Source organism: Dromaius novaehollandiae, chromosome 24 (genome assembly GCF_036370855.1).
Source record: "Dromaius novaehollandiae isolate bDroNov1 chromosome 24, bDroNov1.hap1, whole genome shotgun sequence".
Lineage (NCBI taxonomy): Eukaryota > Metazoa > Chordata > Aves > Casuariiformes > Dromaiidae > Dromaius > Dromaius novaehollandiae.
Window position 1 is genome coordinate 3,977,987 of NC_088121.1, and position 18,544 is coordinate 3,996,530.

Consider the following 18,544-nt stretch of genomic DNA (forward strand, 5'->3'; position numbering starts at 1 on the left):
GAATAGGTGGAAATGCTAGAAATCTGGTGTGATGCACACACCTCTGTGAGTCATTGAGAGTTTGTCACTGGTGGGAGGGGATGGTGGTCCAACAGGCTATAAGGTAGAAGTGACTGTAACATGAGGATATATCTGATCTTTATGCACTGGACAGCACTGGCGAGGGGCAGTGGAAGCAGGCTGCATCCCCCCAGTTAAGGAAGGGGCTCAACTGATTAGAATGAGAAGCTAACAGGTAGGTTAGGTTGGTTTTGCGGAAGGCACAAAAAGAGACATTTCCTGAGAAATGTGGTGCCTGAAAATCAACAGAGCCTGATTAAAGTGTGCCTGACAGTAGGGCTCACATTAGAAGCTTTTGCTACCTGCATGTGGGTAATGCTGAAGACTACAAGTTATTCTGAAGACCTTTTGGGCCAGGGACTCCCCAAATACTGAAGAGAGACAATTCCTCATGTCCCAGTGTAAGTGTGCTCACCTGTGGGCTGGAAAGGACATCTGTGCCTGGAAGGAGGCACCACATTCACAGAGGGACCTGTCCTGCAAGCTTGTAGCAAAGGCACAGCTGGAAAAATGCTTCTTGGAGGATGCCTACAGGGTAGGGAACACTCCCAGTTGGGAGTGGAGGGGGGAAGGTGCAAGCCTTTTGTCCCTTCTCAGCCAGCCAGACAAACCTACACTCAGACCATTCTTTCCAGCACAGTTTGCGAGGCAACATGAAGTTACGCTGTATCCTGCTATTGACCTGGCTTTGCGGGGTCAAGTTTTTGTGTTAGCTTCTCTTTTCCCTCAACACTGCACTAGTGTTGATAGGTGATGTGCCTTGGAGCTATGCAGCTCCCAACAGCTGTGGACCTGCCCACTCAGTGACTGTCCTGGACACTTCTGATGAACAGAGGGCACAGGAGCTCTCTGTGAGAGATCAAAGGTAGCTGTACGTGAATATCTGGGATCTTTCCTTTATGTTTTCCCTTGTAGCTACTTTGGTTCATCTCCTTGTATGACTACAGGTAAAAATGAGCTCAGTAGCCTAGTCCAAGGCAGAAATTGCCCTAGAACACTGTGCAGCAGATGTACAAGCACAGGTATTAATGGGATATGGGTGCCTAGTTATCTCTGGAACTGCAGCATAAATCTAAAAACTTCCCTGCTTCAAGGGAGACTCTGTCATGGAACCATTAGGGTGCTTGAACTCTTTGCCTTCACTTACGGTTTGAACAGGGCCTTGAGTCAGCTCTCATGGACAATTGTTACTATTTGGTAGTATCATTGTTTTGTTCCAGCACAGGTGGATTGGTGTTGCAGCTGCCACAACAAGCACTGAAAAGTCTGGCTGCCAGAAGAGAAGCCAAAGACAACTAGTAACTTATCTTTACTAGTAACTTATCTTTGTTCCTGGCTGAACACCATCTCCAGCTGCCTAAATTCCAAGCCCATATAGCCCCGACTGTATGAAGCTGTGCTGTTGCATGAGTGATACAAGGAAAAAGTTTTGCATTTCAGAGTACACAGCTTCCAGAATAGCTCTTTTTTTTCCAAGTCTTAGAAAAAAAACACATCTCTCTACTGTCTGTTGGGCCTATATGTCTGAAAACACCTATAATATGAAAAGGGAGGAGTTATCCCAAATCTGGTTGTGAAGCAAGAGTCTTAAGAAAATGTTTATATATCCATGTTCAGAAATAATCCTGTTCATATTAACAAAGAATATAAAGTCAAACCAGGACCTTCTGAGGCACTGCAAAGGTAAGGACCAAGGCTCTTGGGCTCTATCTTTGATTCACATGTAGAGCTGTTTCCTTACACCCCAATCTTCAGGGAGTCATAAGTCTTGAGTGCAATTGGCCTGATCCACCTCGATCTCCATAAGTGAGAGGTACCGAAGCAGGGCAAAGCAAAAATATTGGGACTAATGCCTCTTCCTGTGTATTTTTGCAGGAGATGCTACCTACCTGGACATCTTCCGAGAGTTCTCTCACATGGCTTCAAATAACCCTGAGAAACTCAACAGGAGGAGCCTGCATTTCAGCCAGTCCTGCAGATAGTCCCCTCCCTTCCTCCGCCAAGACCTTTTTCTGGGGGGTCAAGCTCTGAGCTGTTTGAGTTCTATCAGCACAGAAAGGTGCAGATGTCTGAGAGGGTGTAACAGGCAAGCTGAGCTTAGCTGCTGAAAGAAGATGTTCTCTATTCAGACATGCTTCTGCTGGAAATCTTTGTTTTCCATGGTGCCTGCTTTTGCACCCTGACCAAGATGATGAGAGATGCTCCAGGGATCTGAAAGTAATTCCAGAATAGGCTTGCACTCAGGCTCTAGACCTGGTTCCCTTTTCTTATTGAACCTGAATGCAGTCTAAAATGGGTGTCCAGCTGATTTTTTTAGCTCCTGGTGCTGTCTCTACATCGCCATTTCTGGAAGAACCCTCCCTTTCTGGGAGTTTGCAAACATTAGCCTGTATAATACTGCAACAGTATCAGTCCCTGAAACGAAGTACAAGTGGTCCTGACCATTGAGGATGTCAAGAGGTGACCAAGTCTGAAGTGCTCCAAAACTGGGGAAAAAATGACTGTTGCAGACTTTTAGCTATGCTGTTTTATGACAGTGTAAGTAAGTGGAGCAAGACTGTTCAGCTTCATCCGGCTCATTAATAAAAAGCACCCACCATCTGCTGTGATTTAAGGTACTACCCATTTCCCACAGTGGCCACAGAATGCAATCCCCCTATGGAATGGGGCACCCCACACACAGCTCCCTGTGTTCTGAATAGAAGAAGGCCTCTCAGGACACAGCACCAGACTACTGCTGAGCCATAGGGGACCCAGTCTTGACCAATCCACTGTGAAACCTTTGAGTTGAGTAAATGAGGCAAGTCACCTCATTTTGCTGTGTAATTCACCTCTTAAGATACCTCTACCACTGAGTGCTTTAACATGGACTAGGAGATACAGTAATGATTTCATGGAGACTTTACAAGCAATCCTGAAAACAGCATCTGGCTATTTCTCTCAGAAGCTCTCTATCTCCTGCTAATTGTGCATCTCAGTGTTTGGACAGCTGTATTCTTCTATAAGGCATAGCTTTCAGTATTATTTTTGTCATTATTGTTATTATAATATGTCATAGTTATCAAAAATAATAAAAGGTTATGTGTGGACTATACAGGTATAGGCACCATGACATAATAAAGTGCGTTGTCAGAATGATGTGTATAAACTATGACATGCTGAAATGTAATATATCATACAGCTGAAGAAATATATCGTTTTTGGAAAAGGTGGGAGTGAAAAAAATCTCACATACAAACAATATCTATGAACTGAGAATAAAAACAGGATTTTTTTTTTTTTTTGAAATTCACATGCATTTCCTCACTCTTTCGACCCTAGATCTTTGTGAGCTGGTGGAGCATTTCATTATGAGAGGGTTTAAAATACGAAATTTATCTGGCACAGGCTTATGGCTTGAATGGCTTGAAGGGAGGAAGCCAAATGAATTTTTCTCCAAAGAGACACAGGATTCTCACCCTCTTGATAATTGTTCCATTTTATCTGATTAAGACACACTGTAATTCCATTAATGTCTGTGGGAGTTTTGCCTCTAAATTCCACAGAGGCAGTGCTATGCCAGGAGTTAGAGGAGACAGGGAATAATATTGTGGGTGAAAAAATAGTGTATACTGAAGGGAGAAGGAAAGAGAGGTGTCTGTCTATGAACAACAGCTATAACCTTCATGGGAGTGGGGCCATCACTTTAATTGCTGAAATACTTTTACTTGCTATCTGAAACCACCTGGGGAGGAAGGAAGGGGGCACGTAACAACAACCACTTTTTCCTGAACATAACTGAAGAAATAAATACAGCTTCCATACTTATAAGGCTGTAGAATGGATAAACTAACCACAGCACTATACTAGCAATGTAGCAGCTTAATAGATGGTGCAGTCCTTCTGACAAGATGTTTCTCATAGGAGACAGGCTGATATCTTCCTAACCAGATATCAGCATGTAGCTTTCACAAGCTGCCACAGACACAGGGACCCAGTGGAAGATAGGTAAGCACAGAGCTGTACGGTGGGACGTGCACATGGTGAGAGGGCTGGGCTCCCCTGCACTTGGCTGGGCGGTGCTTCTGGAACACGGGCTTGTGGAAGAACAGCTGCTTCTGGAACAGCTGGCAGCCTTCTGGTCTCATTCACAGATGAGCTTCTCATGCCAGTCCCTGGGTTTCACTACTGACCAACAAGAACAATGCAGTCATTCTTTTCTCTGCCTCCCCAGGGAGTCCAGGAACTAGAATGGCTGTCAGGCTTGCCAGATTTTAAATGCTGCAGGACAGTATTGTGCCACACAGATGAACTGCATAACTGCAAGAAATCACATGCATTGGGCTGGCTGAGAACATTATATGAATTCAGCTGCACACGCACACTGTGCTCAGGATCCCATTCCACGTATATCTCTGTGGTAGCACGTGAAGCACAGATCCTCAGGCAGAACTGCCAGACCTCTACCCGCACAAAGCCCTGGCAGCTGCAATTGGCAGCTGCCTTGAAATGTGGCTGCTTGCTGAAAGAGTATAGGAAAAGCTTTGTCCCATATGGTTTTCTAGAGGATTACATGGGACATCTGGCAACTGTAACCACCACATACCTTCTGAGTCGTGATTGTTTCCACTCTCTGCTTAAGAGAAAAACTGTGCTTGCTTTGGAGAGACACCATCCATTCACTTTCTCATAAGGCTGGAATAAAGACACCCTGCTCCTGCCTCAACCTTCAGCTCAGATACAAGTGTCCTGAGCACAGACCCTTGCCAGGCCTCTGCCCCCTGACGTGGGGAACTTTGCATGGCTTTCTCCGGGGTGGGGGGTGGGGGGGGGTGTATGTGTGGAGTGTACATGCAAAGCAGGGCTGGGGGTGCCTGACTCCATTCTGTCCCCCTCCGTGCAGAGGAAGGACAGCTCAGGCCCATGAAGTATGCCTTGACCTGGAGCTTCCAGCAGGAAAAAACTTTGAAACGATTTGCTGCATTTCCTGCTGCTCAGCTTTGATTTATTTTATACAAGACTAACAACTAAGAAACTTTCCATCTGGGGAGCAGAATAGCCTAGCAGCTTGAGTAGAGACTTGGGAACCAGGACTCTGACTCCAGGTTTATTTACCTTTCCAAAGAATTGCTGTATGACTGAGCATACTCAGTGACTCCTATGTGTGCCTCAGTTTTGCCACCCCCAACCTCCATGCTGGAAATCCACAGCTGAGATATAAGGAGCTCCAGGTAGAACTGATATTTCAGTGATGATATCGGAAGCAACAAGTTATGACCCTAATGAATTTGTATGACTGGTTTCTCAACTACAGCAGAGTAAGGGAATGTTCTGTAATAAAAAAGGTAGGTACTAATCTGAAAAGTACTCCATGACCACAGAGATCACTCTAAGCTACCTTCAGACTGGATATCTATTGCTTATGCTTCTACTAGCTTAGAAACCTTTGTTTTATTCTACTAAAGGTGGCACGAGCAGGTGCAAAGCAAATTTTCTCCAGGTCCTCCTCCTATAGTAAAATACACACTCTTCTGCTCTTTGTATCTCATGTCTCAGTTCTACCAATAGACAGCCCCTGCCCACTCACTTACCATAGTATCAACGCATCTCCCTCTCAGCTTGCAACAGCCCTTGCTATTCTGGGTCTGCACATGTGTAAGATCAAGCACACACCATTGCTAAAAGATCCCTTTCCTGTATTGCCCCATCCCTGTTGTTCCAAATATGATCAAGAGACAACACATTGCCATTGTGATCCTCGGTCCTGTACTCCTCCATCCTAATACAGGCTCCTCCTGGAAATTATACTGCATGATGCAGAATTCTTCAGGGATTTTTTTCTTTTTTCTTTTTTTTTCTTTTTTTTTCTTTTTTTCTTTTTTTTTTTTTTGTACATTGGGACTAGGATGAAGGCTCTTTGGTCATTTCTGCCACCTGACCTGACCCAGTGCTCCAGATCTGGTCTCCAGAGGGAAAGGAAACCCCCCCCCACCCCCTTCCCATGAGTCCTATGGACCTATGGATAGCTACAATATCCCTGCATTCCAGGAGTAAACTGAGCATTTGAAGCATTTGGTCAACATCACGGTTCAGCATACTGGTTTTCACATCATGGAATGAGGGATTTCCTTTTAGCTCATTTTTAGCTTTTCCATCAGAGCTTAGCCACAGTGGTAACAAACTTGGGAGTTCTGAGATGGGCTTTCTTTTGAGAGTGAGGTGTATGTGCACGCACATAGACATGAGTATACTTAAGACATTACAATGTTGCAGCAATGGCTGCATGGCATCCTGCTGATTTTATCCACCTGAGTTTTGTTTTCTCAGAGCATGCCCAGATGTTTTGCTTACAAGTCTAATCCCTTTCCTCTCTTCCTTGTCTTTATGGCTTTTTCCTTTGTGGTATCCCTTCTCAACAGGGTCACTTGGACTAAAATTAACTCTTGTCAGCCAGCAAAGAAGCTGTACTTCCCAGTGCAGAAGCACAAAGCCTAGCTTTGGGCTATTAACAGCCCCAGAGAAAGGACCGAATCATCCACTGCACGGATGGGCCTCTCTATGGAGTCCATATGTTCCTATTTGCTGTAACTTGCATGATTGCACATTACAGCACAAGTCACTTGGATTTGGCCTACATCTCTGTAGATTCTCCTTGTTAATGGAAAAAACAGAACATCCACCGGGGCAGGGGTAGGCCTAGGGACCCAGGGAGCAGTGCTGCAGGGAAGATGTCCAGGCTGTTAAAAGCTAAAAGTAAGACTTTTAAGAGCACCTTGGTGCTCAGCTTCCAATGATGTCAGTGGCAGACTGTATGTTTTGATAATCCCACCTACACATCTTTGGAAACAAAACCCTTTTCATGATTTAGCCCTAAGCTTTTTGGCTTCCATGAATAAAGCCTGAACATTTTGGAGGAGACATTTCCAGAGCCAAAAATTAGAAGCAAAAGTCAGCCACTGTCTTTTAAGTGACCCTCCAAGGCAGTAACAAATCCAAGTATTGGCTGAAGGCAAAGAAAACAAAATCAAACAAAATCCTTAGTCGCTGTTGGTATCCAGAGCATTTTATTATTTAAAAAGTTGCAAAAAACCCTCATTGGTTTCTTGTTACTTCTTGTTTTCCACAGAAAGTTGTAACAAGATTAGAACAGAATAAAATGCTCCCCTACAAATACCATCAAAATAAACCCATTATTTTATGTACACATAAGTTACTGTCAAATATTAACATTAAAACATCCCTCTATATTTATAAAGAGACTGCAACAAAAATGCAGCATTGTTTTAATCTTCTAAACAACTCAGGTAGCACCAATGATAGAAAAAAAGTTATCAATCAACCCATTTCCTTTAACTTCTTTCCCCTACGTGAGTCCCATTTGAAACAATCTGGGCTAAATCTGAAAGTATCCCAGCAAAAGCATTCTGTGCATTGTCCTCAAAATGAAATAGTAGTAGGTTAAGGGCAGAGAGGTGTCTTGGAAGCAAAGCTGCAATCAGAGCAGCTTCATATTCTGTTATCCTCAAGACAATGCTGACTGATATGAATCCCATCAGCCTCCATTGGAAACCTTTTTATTTACAAGCGGGTTGACTTTTCTCTTGAGCATATTTGTGAAATGCAGATGGGCCTGTTTGAAGCCATAGGCTGATTTCCTCACAAGGATTTAAAAGTCAGAAGCTATGCATAGGCTTTTATGCGGACTGGACAATTGCCTCAGAGAGTAGAACTACAGTCCCCCCTGCAACAATATTCATTAAGAAGAAAAGAACATTGCATTATGTCTGAATCCAGGGCGTACAGGCAGGTTTAATAATGAGCTTATAATAGCTGGAGGAGGATTCCCAAGCTCAGCACTGTGGTGTTTAGGAGCTCAGAGATCATGAATATAGCACGTTTCTGTTTGTGGTCTTCTGATGGCACCTGAGCCCCTGTGGCCTCACCTTTCCGATGCATTCTGGGAGCTTCAAGTCTCCCACTGCTCTGTGCACACACACACACCACTCTTAGCTATTTAGTTCCTCTTCCAAAGCTCTTTGGAAGGAGCCATCCTTCATGTAACTAAATCATTTAAGCACCACATCTGGGCAAAGCTCTGGCATTTCCACCTCTCTGGAGAACAGGTGCAGATGGAGGTTACTGTCATTGTCCATGGCAATGGTCACTACAGGAGGGTGAGTCTGAGCAGAACCATAGCCTTTCCCAGCCTCTTCCTGCACAGCTCGGTAGTTTTCTAGTGTCAAGCTCATGCTGGGGATGGCAGGAGTGTGAGCTACTTTTAAAGTCTTCTTTGACCTGAACCTTTGGTAGCAGAAGAGGAGAGACAAGACTAGTGTATCTATAAGCAGCTCAAACATTTCAACCACAGACAACACTGAGGATCCAAACCAGAGACTCCACTGGCTTCCCATGCTGGACAGAAGCAAATTCTCCTGTGGAAAGAACCAAAGGGCTGTGTTCACCAATCACAGTAGAGGTCTGGGAACATGAAATTATTTCATGTTACCTGCAGGTCAATTAGCTACTTGCCATTTAGGGACCAGGTCTGTGTGACCCTGAGTAAACTGTGAAATTTTCTGAGTCACTTGCTTAAGAAGAAAAATCTTATCCCATCCTGGGGTCTGGAAATAATCCTCCCTCCAACCATACACAGCACAGTATTATGTGATCAATGAATTAATCAATTAATGAAAGATAATAATACTGTGAGCTGATCTAGTGCAACCTACTGAGAATAAAGGAGATTCATTCACAGACTTGTAGTTCAGTTGCTGGTAGAAGATAGTCACCTTGGCAATATCCTTCCTGCGTTGGAGAAAAGAAGCAGTTAGCAGGGGTGAGATGTCTGCATGGCATTCACCCGGTGGAAGGCACAGCAGGCATTCTGGTCTCAATGATTTTACTCAGGAATTGCTGGGCAATATTTTTCACCACTCACTCAAGCTTTACTCTTGAGGGTGCTTAGCATCAGCTTGGAAAATGATGCTATAAAAAGATGCTAACAGGGACTGTCTTACAGCACTGTGAGGGAAAAGGGGAAATATATTGGATGACCCTGTGCCTCTTTTCCCAGTTTAACGTCTATAAATTTCACAAGGATGAAGAGTTAATCCATATTTTAATAGATCTTAGAATGAAGAGAATACCTGTTACCTTGTTTCAGTGACTAACCTATTGCTAGTAGAGTTATATCCATTCTGATGCCTTAGAGCTTGGCGAATCCAGTCCTGCAGCAGAATAAACGTATGTTACTGGTAATCCTGTCTTCTGAATTTTGGTATCTTCAATATATTGTAAAGGTAGATTTCATAAGCAATAAAGTGGCTATTGTTAATAATAAAAAAAGGATTTAATTGGTTGACTTGTGGCATACAGCAATAGCTATCAAGTGTTAATATTTGCGAGAGCAGCAAGGAAATATGCGTTGATATTTTAGGTACGTATAGTATTCCGGCTCTTAAATTCTGCCTTTAATGACTACCTCACTAAATTATTTAATCTTTTAAAACATATTGATTGTATTTATATCTACATCATCACCTACGTGACATGGATTAGTCACCTGGTCATGTACCTGAATGTCCATTTAGCATTAGAACATGAGAAATGGCAAGAGGTCATCTACTGACTCACAGAGTTTCCATTGCAGCCCCGCAAAACCTCACAAACAGTAATGAGTGAGTTATTACACCACAACACCCTCTGGAATCAGAAAGTCATTAATGCCATTGCAGGTAGGAACTAAGGCAGTGAGGTGAATTGCTTAAGGTCACAAGGAAGTTTGGATTAGAACTGGAATTGAATATACCTAGAATCTTCATGTGACATCTTAGTTATGGGGTCTTTCCCCTGCACCCACATTTTGGCCAGATTGCTTTATTTGCCTCTTTCATTGCTGCTGCCTGAGTCATTGTTTTCATGCTTAACTTTAATGGTCTCCAAGCCATACTAAACACAGTATCCTCTCTGCACATAGAGATTGTTTGTATGGACTACCTGAGACTTCACTGACGGCCATTTAGCTGTCCCAGCAGACACTTTGTACAAGGATTCCCTGTTAAGACAAAAATGGAGATTATTATCACTATGATTCTGGCATTTAAAAGTGAATAAATGAAGGAGTTTAATATTGCCAACTGATTCCCCAAAGCAGAAGTTCTGTGGGCTGCTCTTGAGAACCTTGGAATAAGCTTTGTAAGTCAGATTATACAATAAAGCTAGAGCTTGCTTGAAAACTGTTCAGGTCAGAAGGAAAACTAGAATGGCTTCAAAATAGTGACAATTTTTGCTTGACATGTTCACAACATTTGACATTTTGCTTTAAAATGGTGTTTTGACATTTTGCTTTAAAATGGTGTTTTTCCATTTTGAAATGGACCTACAACAAAAAGGTGAATCAAAAAAGTAATACAGACTGAAAAAATGACATGAAGGATTTTGGTTTGGGTTTACTAAAACATTTCTATGTGCTTGAAACAATTTCGCCTCCCAGCTATCATGCACACACAAAGTTCTTGTTTAATTTGCCTAACATTGTCATGTTTTTCCTTTCTCAGCTTTGCAGGTTCAGCCATCAAACTGAATCTCCGGTTCAGAAAATGCCAGAATACAGTCAACCATTTGGCTGACAAATATTCTACTAAATTGTCTACATTTCCACTGGTGTCATTTTCCTCTGCAAGATGACATTTTTTGTGCTCTACTTTTGAGACCTACCGACATGGCTTGGGACATTGATCAAAACAATTGAGATGATGATTCCTGAGCCTGTTGTACAGCTGGTAAAAGCAGTGACCTGGTAGAAGAAATAGGGAAGAACACACTCAGACACTTCCTCGGGAAATGTGCTGCCAAACCCGCTGCCCTCACTTGGCCTTCCCAGGCATAAAGCACTCTCTGAGAGACCTCAGAGAGTTCTTTGCCTCACTCCCAGTTTGGAATGGCTGCAAATGGCAGAGGTAATTGTCTGCCTGCACTCCAGGACCTTTCTCTGGAAGCTGTAAGGGTGTCCTGGGGAGAAAGCAACCAGAAAACCAAGAGAAGTTACTCTGCAAATGAAAGCTTTGTCTTACACCAGCATAGCCACTGGTATGGGAAAGCCTGTACCAATGTCTTTAAGAAAGGAGTGCCTGATAGCATGAAGATATTTTATGAAATAACCTGATATCCATGCAGATATAGACAGGTACCTGCCATCTGGATGGATTCAGTGATCTGAATAAATAGTCTAAGCAGCAAATAAGCACAAAATAGAAGGGCAGGAATCCAAAGAGTCACATAACCAGTCCCTATTCTAGCAAGGCGTTCCCTGCAGACCAGGACAGGACTGCAGTCCTTTGCCCTTACCCCACGCAGGATGCTTGTTGTAGTTACAGTATTCAGCACCAGGAGGCAGTGGGTAGTAGTAATAACCACAGCCACATTTTCTAACCATTATGTGCTGAAAGCAGGAATGCAAACAAGCCTGGGGGGGAAAAAAAAAAAAGAAGACACAAAAGAGTGGATGAGTCAAAAATTTGCAAGTGCCCACAACTTTAGCCCTTAGCATGTAGCTGCTAGAAGACAACCTACAGATTTCTTTACTGCTGAAAGACACCCAGACACTGATGAGGCAAAAGGTTTTCACTTTTCATCCTTGGCTTTACCTCTGGAAACTGTATTGAACTCGGTGGGACAGAACTTTCTCCATCTCCCTCTTTCTTCATGCCCAGTAACAGCTCAGTTAAACCACCCAAACACTCTCAGCCAGGAGCAAATACTTATGAAAATAAATATCTGATGGCCCAAGAATCTCCCACTGGAACAGCCCAGCTGCCTTGACTAGCTCACTATCTCATCTCCCAGTCATGCTTGCGTTAGAAGGAGGAGACAGTCCAGGTGTCTGGGGCTGAGTATCTCCTGCTCAGTAAAACACATTCCAAGTTCTAACACTCTCTGTGTGAACTGCTTTTGGGAGGAGTATGAATCTCTGCTATGTCCAGCAATGAACCTGCTGATTTGTAAAAGCTCTCTAGAGAATAAGTTATGAATTGTTTGCTATTCATCCAAGGGCCTCAGCCAGCCACTCTGACAATACCTGCAGGGTGTAGGAGTTGTTGTACAGAAGTTTAACATTCACATCATTGCCATTAGTTGTGCATTTTCCATAACTGCCACCCAGATGATTCACTTCATCCTGTGGACACAGAAAAGAGGCCTGATTGATTAGGAGCTTTAACTGGACTTAGCCATCACCATCCAAACTCAACTGGACAGGTGATCATATAAAGGACAGGAAATGCAGCAATACCTGTGAGCAGTCAAGTTATACCTTGCTAACAAAACATACATGGTGAAAAGGGCAAGGTAGATGAGCACATATGGTTAGTCACTATAATACAGCTGACAAGCAGCAGCTCTTCAGGTCAAAATAACTCAATCACTTTTGAATGCTTGTTCTCTTTCTTATATACACATGAAGCCCCCTGTGTTCAGCTGCAACAAGGTATAAGAGCCTGGGTGTAAGAACAAATCAGGCCCTAACTTTTTGAAGCCCGGAAGGCCACTTGTACATTTTGATTAATTTTGTTTTACTTACAGGAACCTGAGCACAGCAGATAGTGAAAAGGGACTTGCATAAGGATATACATACAACCAAGAAGTGAATGCAAGAGCCCCACAGCCCAATTTATGAGCCAGGCATAGTATTCAGTTCCTCACAGCTTTCTGCAATCAGTCAAAAGAGAAGGCAAGTGGAAGGTGAATGCTCTTGAGCAAGCAGCTAACCTGCTGAATGCCTATTGTAGTCGCAATGCCTGGTCTGATGTCAAAGCCTTCATGCTCAAGGAATGGTGTCTGATTGTGGTTGTGTATCATCACTTTCACACCTGCCACTGTAGACAACAGTGGGATGTGATCCTTCTGCTCTGCTCTCAGGATAAGGGAAAGTCCTGCAAATCAAAGAAAAGGGAAGTGTAAAACAACGCATTTTGGGTCAAAATAGGAACACCACCATGCCTTGAATTCTCAGCAGTGATCAACTTTGCTATCTTAGCTCACAGAAGCGGCACTGATCTTCCTTAGAGATCTGGTGAGTGGTCAGGTAGTAATTGCACAAGCTTGCTCTAAAACTAGAATAATATTCTATTTGCTATAAGTGAAGGTATACAGTCAGCTGATTTGGCCATCATATACATGGGGCTAGTAAAGCAAGCAAATACAGTACGTGGTTTGTACTAACAAACTAGAAGAGAGGGCTACATCCCAGTTAGTCATCTACAGAAGACACATATTTCATCCATCAGCAAATTATATTCACTTTAGCTCTTCTTCCAACCCTTTGCCAAATATCATACCGTAAGGAATTCCTGGTTTTGTTGCTGTCCAAAAGGAGTCTGTCCCCTTGCTGTTAAAAGTATAGCAGCTTCCAAAGACTGGGTGGTGAAAGTGAACATAGTCACTGAAAGCAAGAGAGATTTTGAGGGGTTTTAATTAGGAGTAACAATGACTTCTTTCTCTGCAGCACAAATGGTGTGTGCATGTGTGTTTGTGTACAGGAATACCTATGGGAAAGAGTTATTAACTCACCAGAGGCAAGGAAAAAATTAGTTACAAAGTGATTCATTGCTCACCCAAGGTTACAGCCAGAGTGACAAACACCAGAGTCAAATTCAGACTTCTGACTTGCTTTTCCTTCCACCAGCTACTAAATTGTCCCCTGCCTGTTCTAACAACCAGGCTGGTTGAAATGTGAGACCACCTCTGTGCTATAATCACTAGGAAAAACAGCTTCTCTCTCCTCATTTTCTCAGAAGTTATATCACATGTTATGATCATGCTGAACTTTCCTGGTCAAGTCAGCCTCCACATTCCACCAGTTTACAAGAGTTCTTAAGGAGGGAATTGGATGAACACAGGTACCAAAGTGACAGTGCTCACCATCAAGTGCATAGACAGAGGTATGTCATATGAAAGCATAAGCAACACGAAGTGCCTTTCCAGAAGAACAGACGAAGCAACTGCTTTGCGAAATGTTAAGGCAGGGCCTTATTTTGTAAAATGATCTACAACACTGCAGATCCACCTCCTCTTTGCTGAAGGTTAAGTGAACAAACCCTTAAATTTGCCTCTGCTTGTTCTGTGTCATAGATGAGTACATTGCTGCTAACTTTGCTCATGCCATCATCTGGGAACAGCTAGGCCTGCAAATGTATACCTGAGAGACAGCATTGATTTTGGGTGGTATAGGCCAGCACTGCCTTTGGAAGAACTTCCGACAGCAGAAACTGCAGGTATGCAGGGATAAAAAGCTACATTTTTGGCATGTGGTGCATACTCCCTTCTCTGCTTCTAGGGACAAAAGGATACAAAGATCATCTGTCCTTTTTGGCATTGCCTGGGCCTTTCTGGCATAACAGTTCAGAACAATCTTTGTGCTCAGGGGCTAAGCCCTATGCTAAGTGGTACGGTGGAGCAGTGAGAGCCGTATTCTTCCCCTTTGCTTCCCCCTTTTCATTGTTACAGCAAAAATTGATCCTGCTTTCGTCCATTGTATATCTGAGAAATCCTGCTCCTTTCCTTCCATGCAGATAAACATTCACTGTTTATCATTCAATACAGTCAGCACATCTTTGTACTAGCAAAGGTTTAATTCCCAATGAGTTTCTCTTAGGCTTCTCTGACAGCCTAAGACACTTGCTCACAGTCATAGAGGTAGGTTGTGGGAGCATGCTAATTTCTGGGTTCCCAGTCCCATGCTTTGATCATAGAAGACTGTCCTGCCTTTCTTTCAGTAAGATCTGAACAAGAAGAGCTAAGTCTGGCAGCCTGACTGCCAGACACAGTGCAGGCTCAGTTTCAGTCTCCCAAGCCCTTGTGTTTTGCTGAATTCGCAATTAGCATCTCAAAAAGCAATGTACCTGGGCCTGCAGGGCTCCCCATCATACTGACAGGAATAGACCATATCTTCTATTTGCTCCTCGTGATCAGAAATGTTGATTATAACCGGCAGCTGGGACATGATATTCATGTAGTGAAACCTGTACCATTCAAGAATTGCATCCATCCCAGATGAGTAGGTCTTGTAGAAGCAATTCCCACCTGTGGCATTGCACTGGGAGGAAAGAAGAGAGGGAGAAAAAAGTCAAACTCTATCCAGCACAGCCAAGACGTGACAGCCTCTCTAAGGGGTACAGAAATCAGAGGTGAAGCCAATACTGGATACAGGGGCAAGGGAAACCTGTATTTTTCCACAAAATGAAATCTATGAGCCCTTCAGTTATGTGCTAGGAATCCCACAGAAACTGGATGAAGTCTGTTCCTTCATCTCAGTGGAATCAGCGTGAGGGAAAGGAGGCATGAGAAGAGAGGTGGACAAGCAAATTCAAGAACTCTGGAAGAAGGAAGTACAAGGCTGATGGGAATTCTTCACAACTCGTGAATCAGGGACCGAGTCCTGAGATGCTTCCTTTGTTCTTACTCAGGCCTTAGACACGTGAACACCCACACACTCTGGTGAAAGTGTGCCTGGGGAACTTCAGGATAGGTCAGGATGATGACAATCAGACAAAAATTGTTGGCCTTTCAAGCCACCTCAATCCCGCTCCCTTTTGCTCTTAGGTCTATGCTAACTCTGTTTTTGAGATGAAGAATTAAAGGCATTCACATTCTTCTCCAAAGTCATGGACATGCATTTATTGTATTCATCCTCTGGATTTGTTATAGTCATCTTTTGTTTTATCTGCAACATTTCTAGTGCCCTCAGAACCACAGCATTTGGACACTGAGGAAGTCCTCACAGGTTGTTTTAGACAGACTCTTCTATCTCTGTTATTTCTAGGCTCACATGCTAAGTATAGATGTTTTGTATATTTTTAGAAAGGGGTACAACAATTCCCATAGCTTGCTGCTACTTTTTTCTATTGAATTTGTTATTGTCAAAAGGACTTCACAAGTTGATGGGTTGTGTAAGACCATTGATGTTGCTACTGCTTCATTTGACAGGAGTGGAGTCTTGGCAATCAGCATAAAATGTAAAAGGTAGGGATGGCCTCTCCTGAAACATCCTCCGAGATGTTGTTACACAGCACTGAAATTATATCTGTTTTTCCCTTCTCCCCCCCTGCCCACCCTGATTTGTTAAATGTATCTAGTGAGATTTGTGTCAGGGCCCTGAGTGCACTAATAGGCCCTAATGGCCCTGACCAGTGTCACCTGGGGCATCCAATCACACCCCAACCATCAGCTCAAGAGCTCTTTTTAAGCTCAGCTCTGGGGCCTGAGACTGTGTCCTAGTTATACTGTAGAAGTGTTGGGTCCTTGCCAATTCAGGTCCTGGTCCATGTGACTTCCCAACTTTTGACTTTGGATGTATCTTTTTGCTGTGTGCCTGCCTAGTATCACTGAACTGGATCCTGATCTGGGCCCTGATCTCCAGATTAGCTTCCTGGCTTGACCTTAAACCTGCCTTATCACTATGAGCCTACCTACTGATCCAGATGCTTGGTTAAAGCTGGCTACCATCTCCAGGCCAGCCCTACTTGCTTTGCCCAGGTACTTTGGGAGGGGGGCCTGGCTGGTAAGGCTCCTGCCCTGCCAGATGTGTTATTACCCTTAGGTCCCAGCTTGCTGGACCTTAAGGAGCAACTGACCTGTGCTGCATCCTGACAATGTCATGTGTGGGTAGATTAAAATGTTGAATAGGCAACATAACACTGGTGTTACACTTACCAGTCTGAAGCCCACCTTGGAATATTTCTTTCCTGACTTATTACTGTGGTCAGACATTCTCAAGAGTGAGAAGTTTTGGCTCAGTTTGAAGTTAGACCTGCTGAGATTGCCTATACTTGACAAGTCTTTTACTTGGATGTTTTTCTCATTCATGTGGAATAGGCTGACTGAGGTGTTGATGCCATATAAAAAAGCAATAGATTCCTCTGCCATTTGATCCAGTCGAACCAAATGTTCACTGACCAGTTCAAATCTGTAAGGAACAGAAATATTAGCTACTTTTGAATATCCATGTTTCCATTAGACAAAAAAATTTTATTCTATGTATTCATGGTATCTATGGAAAGGCTACTTTTCTGGTCTCCTCAGACCAGATGTCTTTGTGAGAAAAGTCAGCAGTGTTATGCTGAGTGTACCTAATCTCAATATATTAATTTATAAGGAACTCTAGTAGCTGAATTTTCAGCTACCAGCTCCTCTATTGAAAACCTCAGAATTTGCAGCTGTGTAGCATCAGCCTCACAAACAGGCATTCCTACCAGCCAATTAGATAATTATTCTCAGGAAATCACATACTTTCTTTGCTACATGATTTGAAACCTCTTGATAACTTGCTATTTCTGTGTGAGCCTTGCTTGGCAAGCACAGCCACACAAAGTTCCATGGAAGTTAGACTGCTTTCATAAACTCATCCATCCGTACAAATGGCCAGGCAGAATCAGCTTTAGCTGAGACTTGGTTTCTTGTTCTGGTGATGTGTAATTTAGCTATGAATGAATATATGTGGTAGCTATGTATTCAGGAGAAGATTGTTTTTATCAGAACACAAAATCAGTTAACAACTTGAACCAAGTCACAAGGTAGAGTTCCCTCTATCCTGAACAGGTATGTGATATAAACTGCTTTGTGCTGTTGCTCAATTCCAGACTGAGATCTGATCTCAAAACCAGTTTGGAAATATAGACCCTCTCCATATCTCTCTGAGGTCTACTTACTGTCCTCCTCCTACTTAGACTAACAGCAAATCATTTCAACCTCCTGCAGTCTGAAGTTATAAAATAAGGTTGCTGACCTTTTCTGAACCCTTGTAGCTCTAAAGACACTATTACAGCCATCAGGAAAGCACAGGTTACCTGTATGGGTCCAGATTGCAGATAGTTATTGCTGGAAACATCTTGGGCTCTGAATGCATCGACATGGTCAAGACAACAGGGTAGGCCCAGTACTGGCTGAACATAAGTGCAAATTGCCAGTATAACATGCCAAAGCTGGCAAGTAAAAGCAGAGTCCAAAAAGCTGTTTTCATCTTATTGCTGTCTGAGCATACCAGGCGGATAGTGCCATGGATTGTTGTGTTCTTACAGAAGAATTCAAACATATCCTTGAAGGAGTCATAAAACTCAATCAAGCCTTCTTTTTTCTCTTCTTCCTCTCTTGCCACTTCCTGCTCCATCCTCTAAGCCTGTTTCTGATCAATAAAAAACAAAAGGGCAGGGGAGTTATTAGCTTGTTAGGAAGAGCATGGCCAATCTATGGACTCTTTCAAACAGGGCACTGATGAGTTCACTATTTGCAAAAGCTGAAAATAACTTTGAGTAACACCCATCCTGTCTTTCCAGAGTTTGGACACCAGGAAGTAGCAGAGAAGTCAAATGTTCTGCATACTGCCACCTGAGTAACTTCAAGTGACTCTACCATACTCATACCCATACTAAGAGTTATCATAGTATGCAAAGTTAAAATGACTAATACATATGCTACTAAGAAGTCTGCAGCTAAAGGGATGTGTAGTTTTCTT

General features: G+C 43.1%; 2 protein-coding genes across 7 annotated transcripts in view; one reads left to right on the forward strand and one right to left on the reverse strand.

The window, feature by feature from the left end:
• ACAP3 (ArfGAP with coiled-coil, ankyrin repeat and PH domains 3) overlaps positions 1 to 3,352 on the forward strand; it is a 114,051-nt gene extending 110,699 nt beyond the window's left edge. For 4 of the 6 annotated variants that reach the window (XM_026100629.2, XM_026100627.2, XM_064525478.1 and 1 more), the window contains one exon: positions 1,936 to 3,352. In XM_026100629.2, coding sequence (XP_025956414.1) covers positions 1,936 to 1,937 — 2 coding nt within the window. In that variant the 3' untranslated portion in view covers positions 1,938 to 3,352. Of the gene's footprint in view, positions 1 to 801; positions 926 to 1,935 lie in introns of all 6 variants that reach the window. The other 2 variants (XM_064525475.1, XM_064525476.1) reach the window with 1 other exon arrangement.
• A 4,753-nt stretch (positions 3,353 to 8,105) lies between these two features.
• Positions 8,106 to 18,205, reverse strand: SCNN1D (sodium channel epithelial 1 subunit delta). The gene is made up of 12 exons (XM_026100653.2): positions 17,880 to 18,205; positions 16,747 to 16,999; positions 14,937 to 15,130; positions 13,374 to 13,477; positions 12,805 to 12,968; positions 12,116 to 12,214; positions 11,386 to 11,503; positions 10,756 to 10,834; positions 10,036 to 10,093; positions 9,211 to 9,266; positions 8,769 to 8,844; positions 8,106 to 8,471 (listed from the first exon to the last, which is right to left on the reverse strand). The coding sequence occupies exons 1-12, from the start codon at positions 18,197 to 18,199 to the stop codon at positions 8,106 to 8,108; spliced, it is 1,887 nt and encodes a 628-aa protein (XP_025956438.1). The 5' UTR covers positions 18,200 to 18,205.
• Between the last annotated feature and the right edge of the window lie 339 nt (positions 18,206 to 18,544).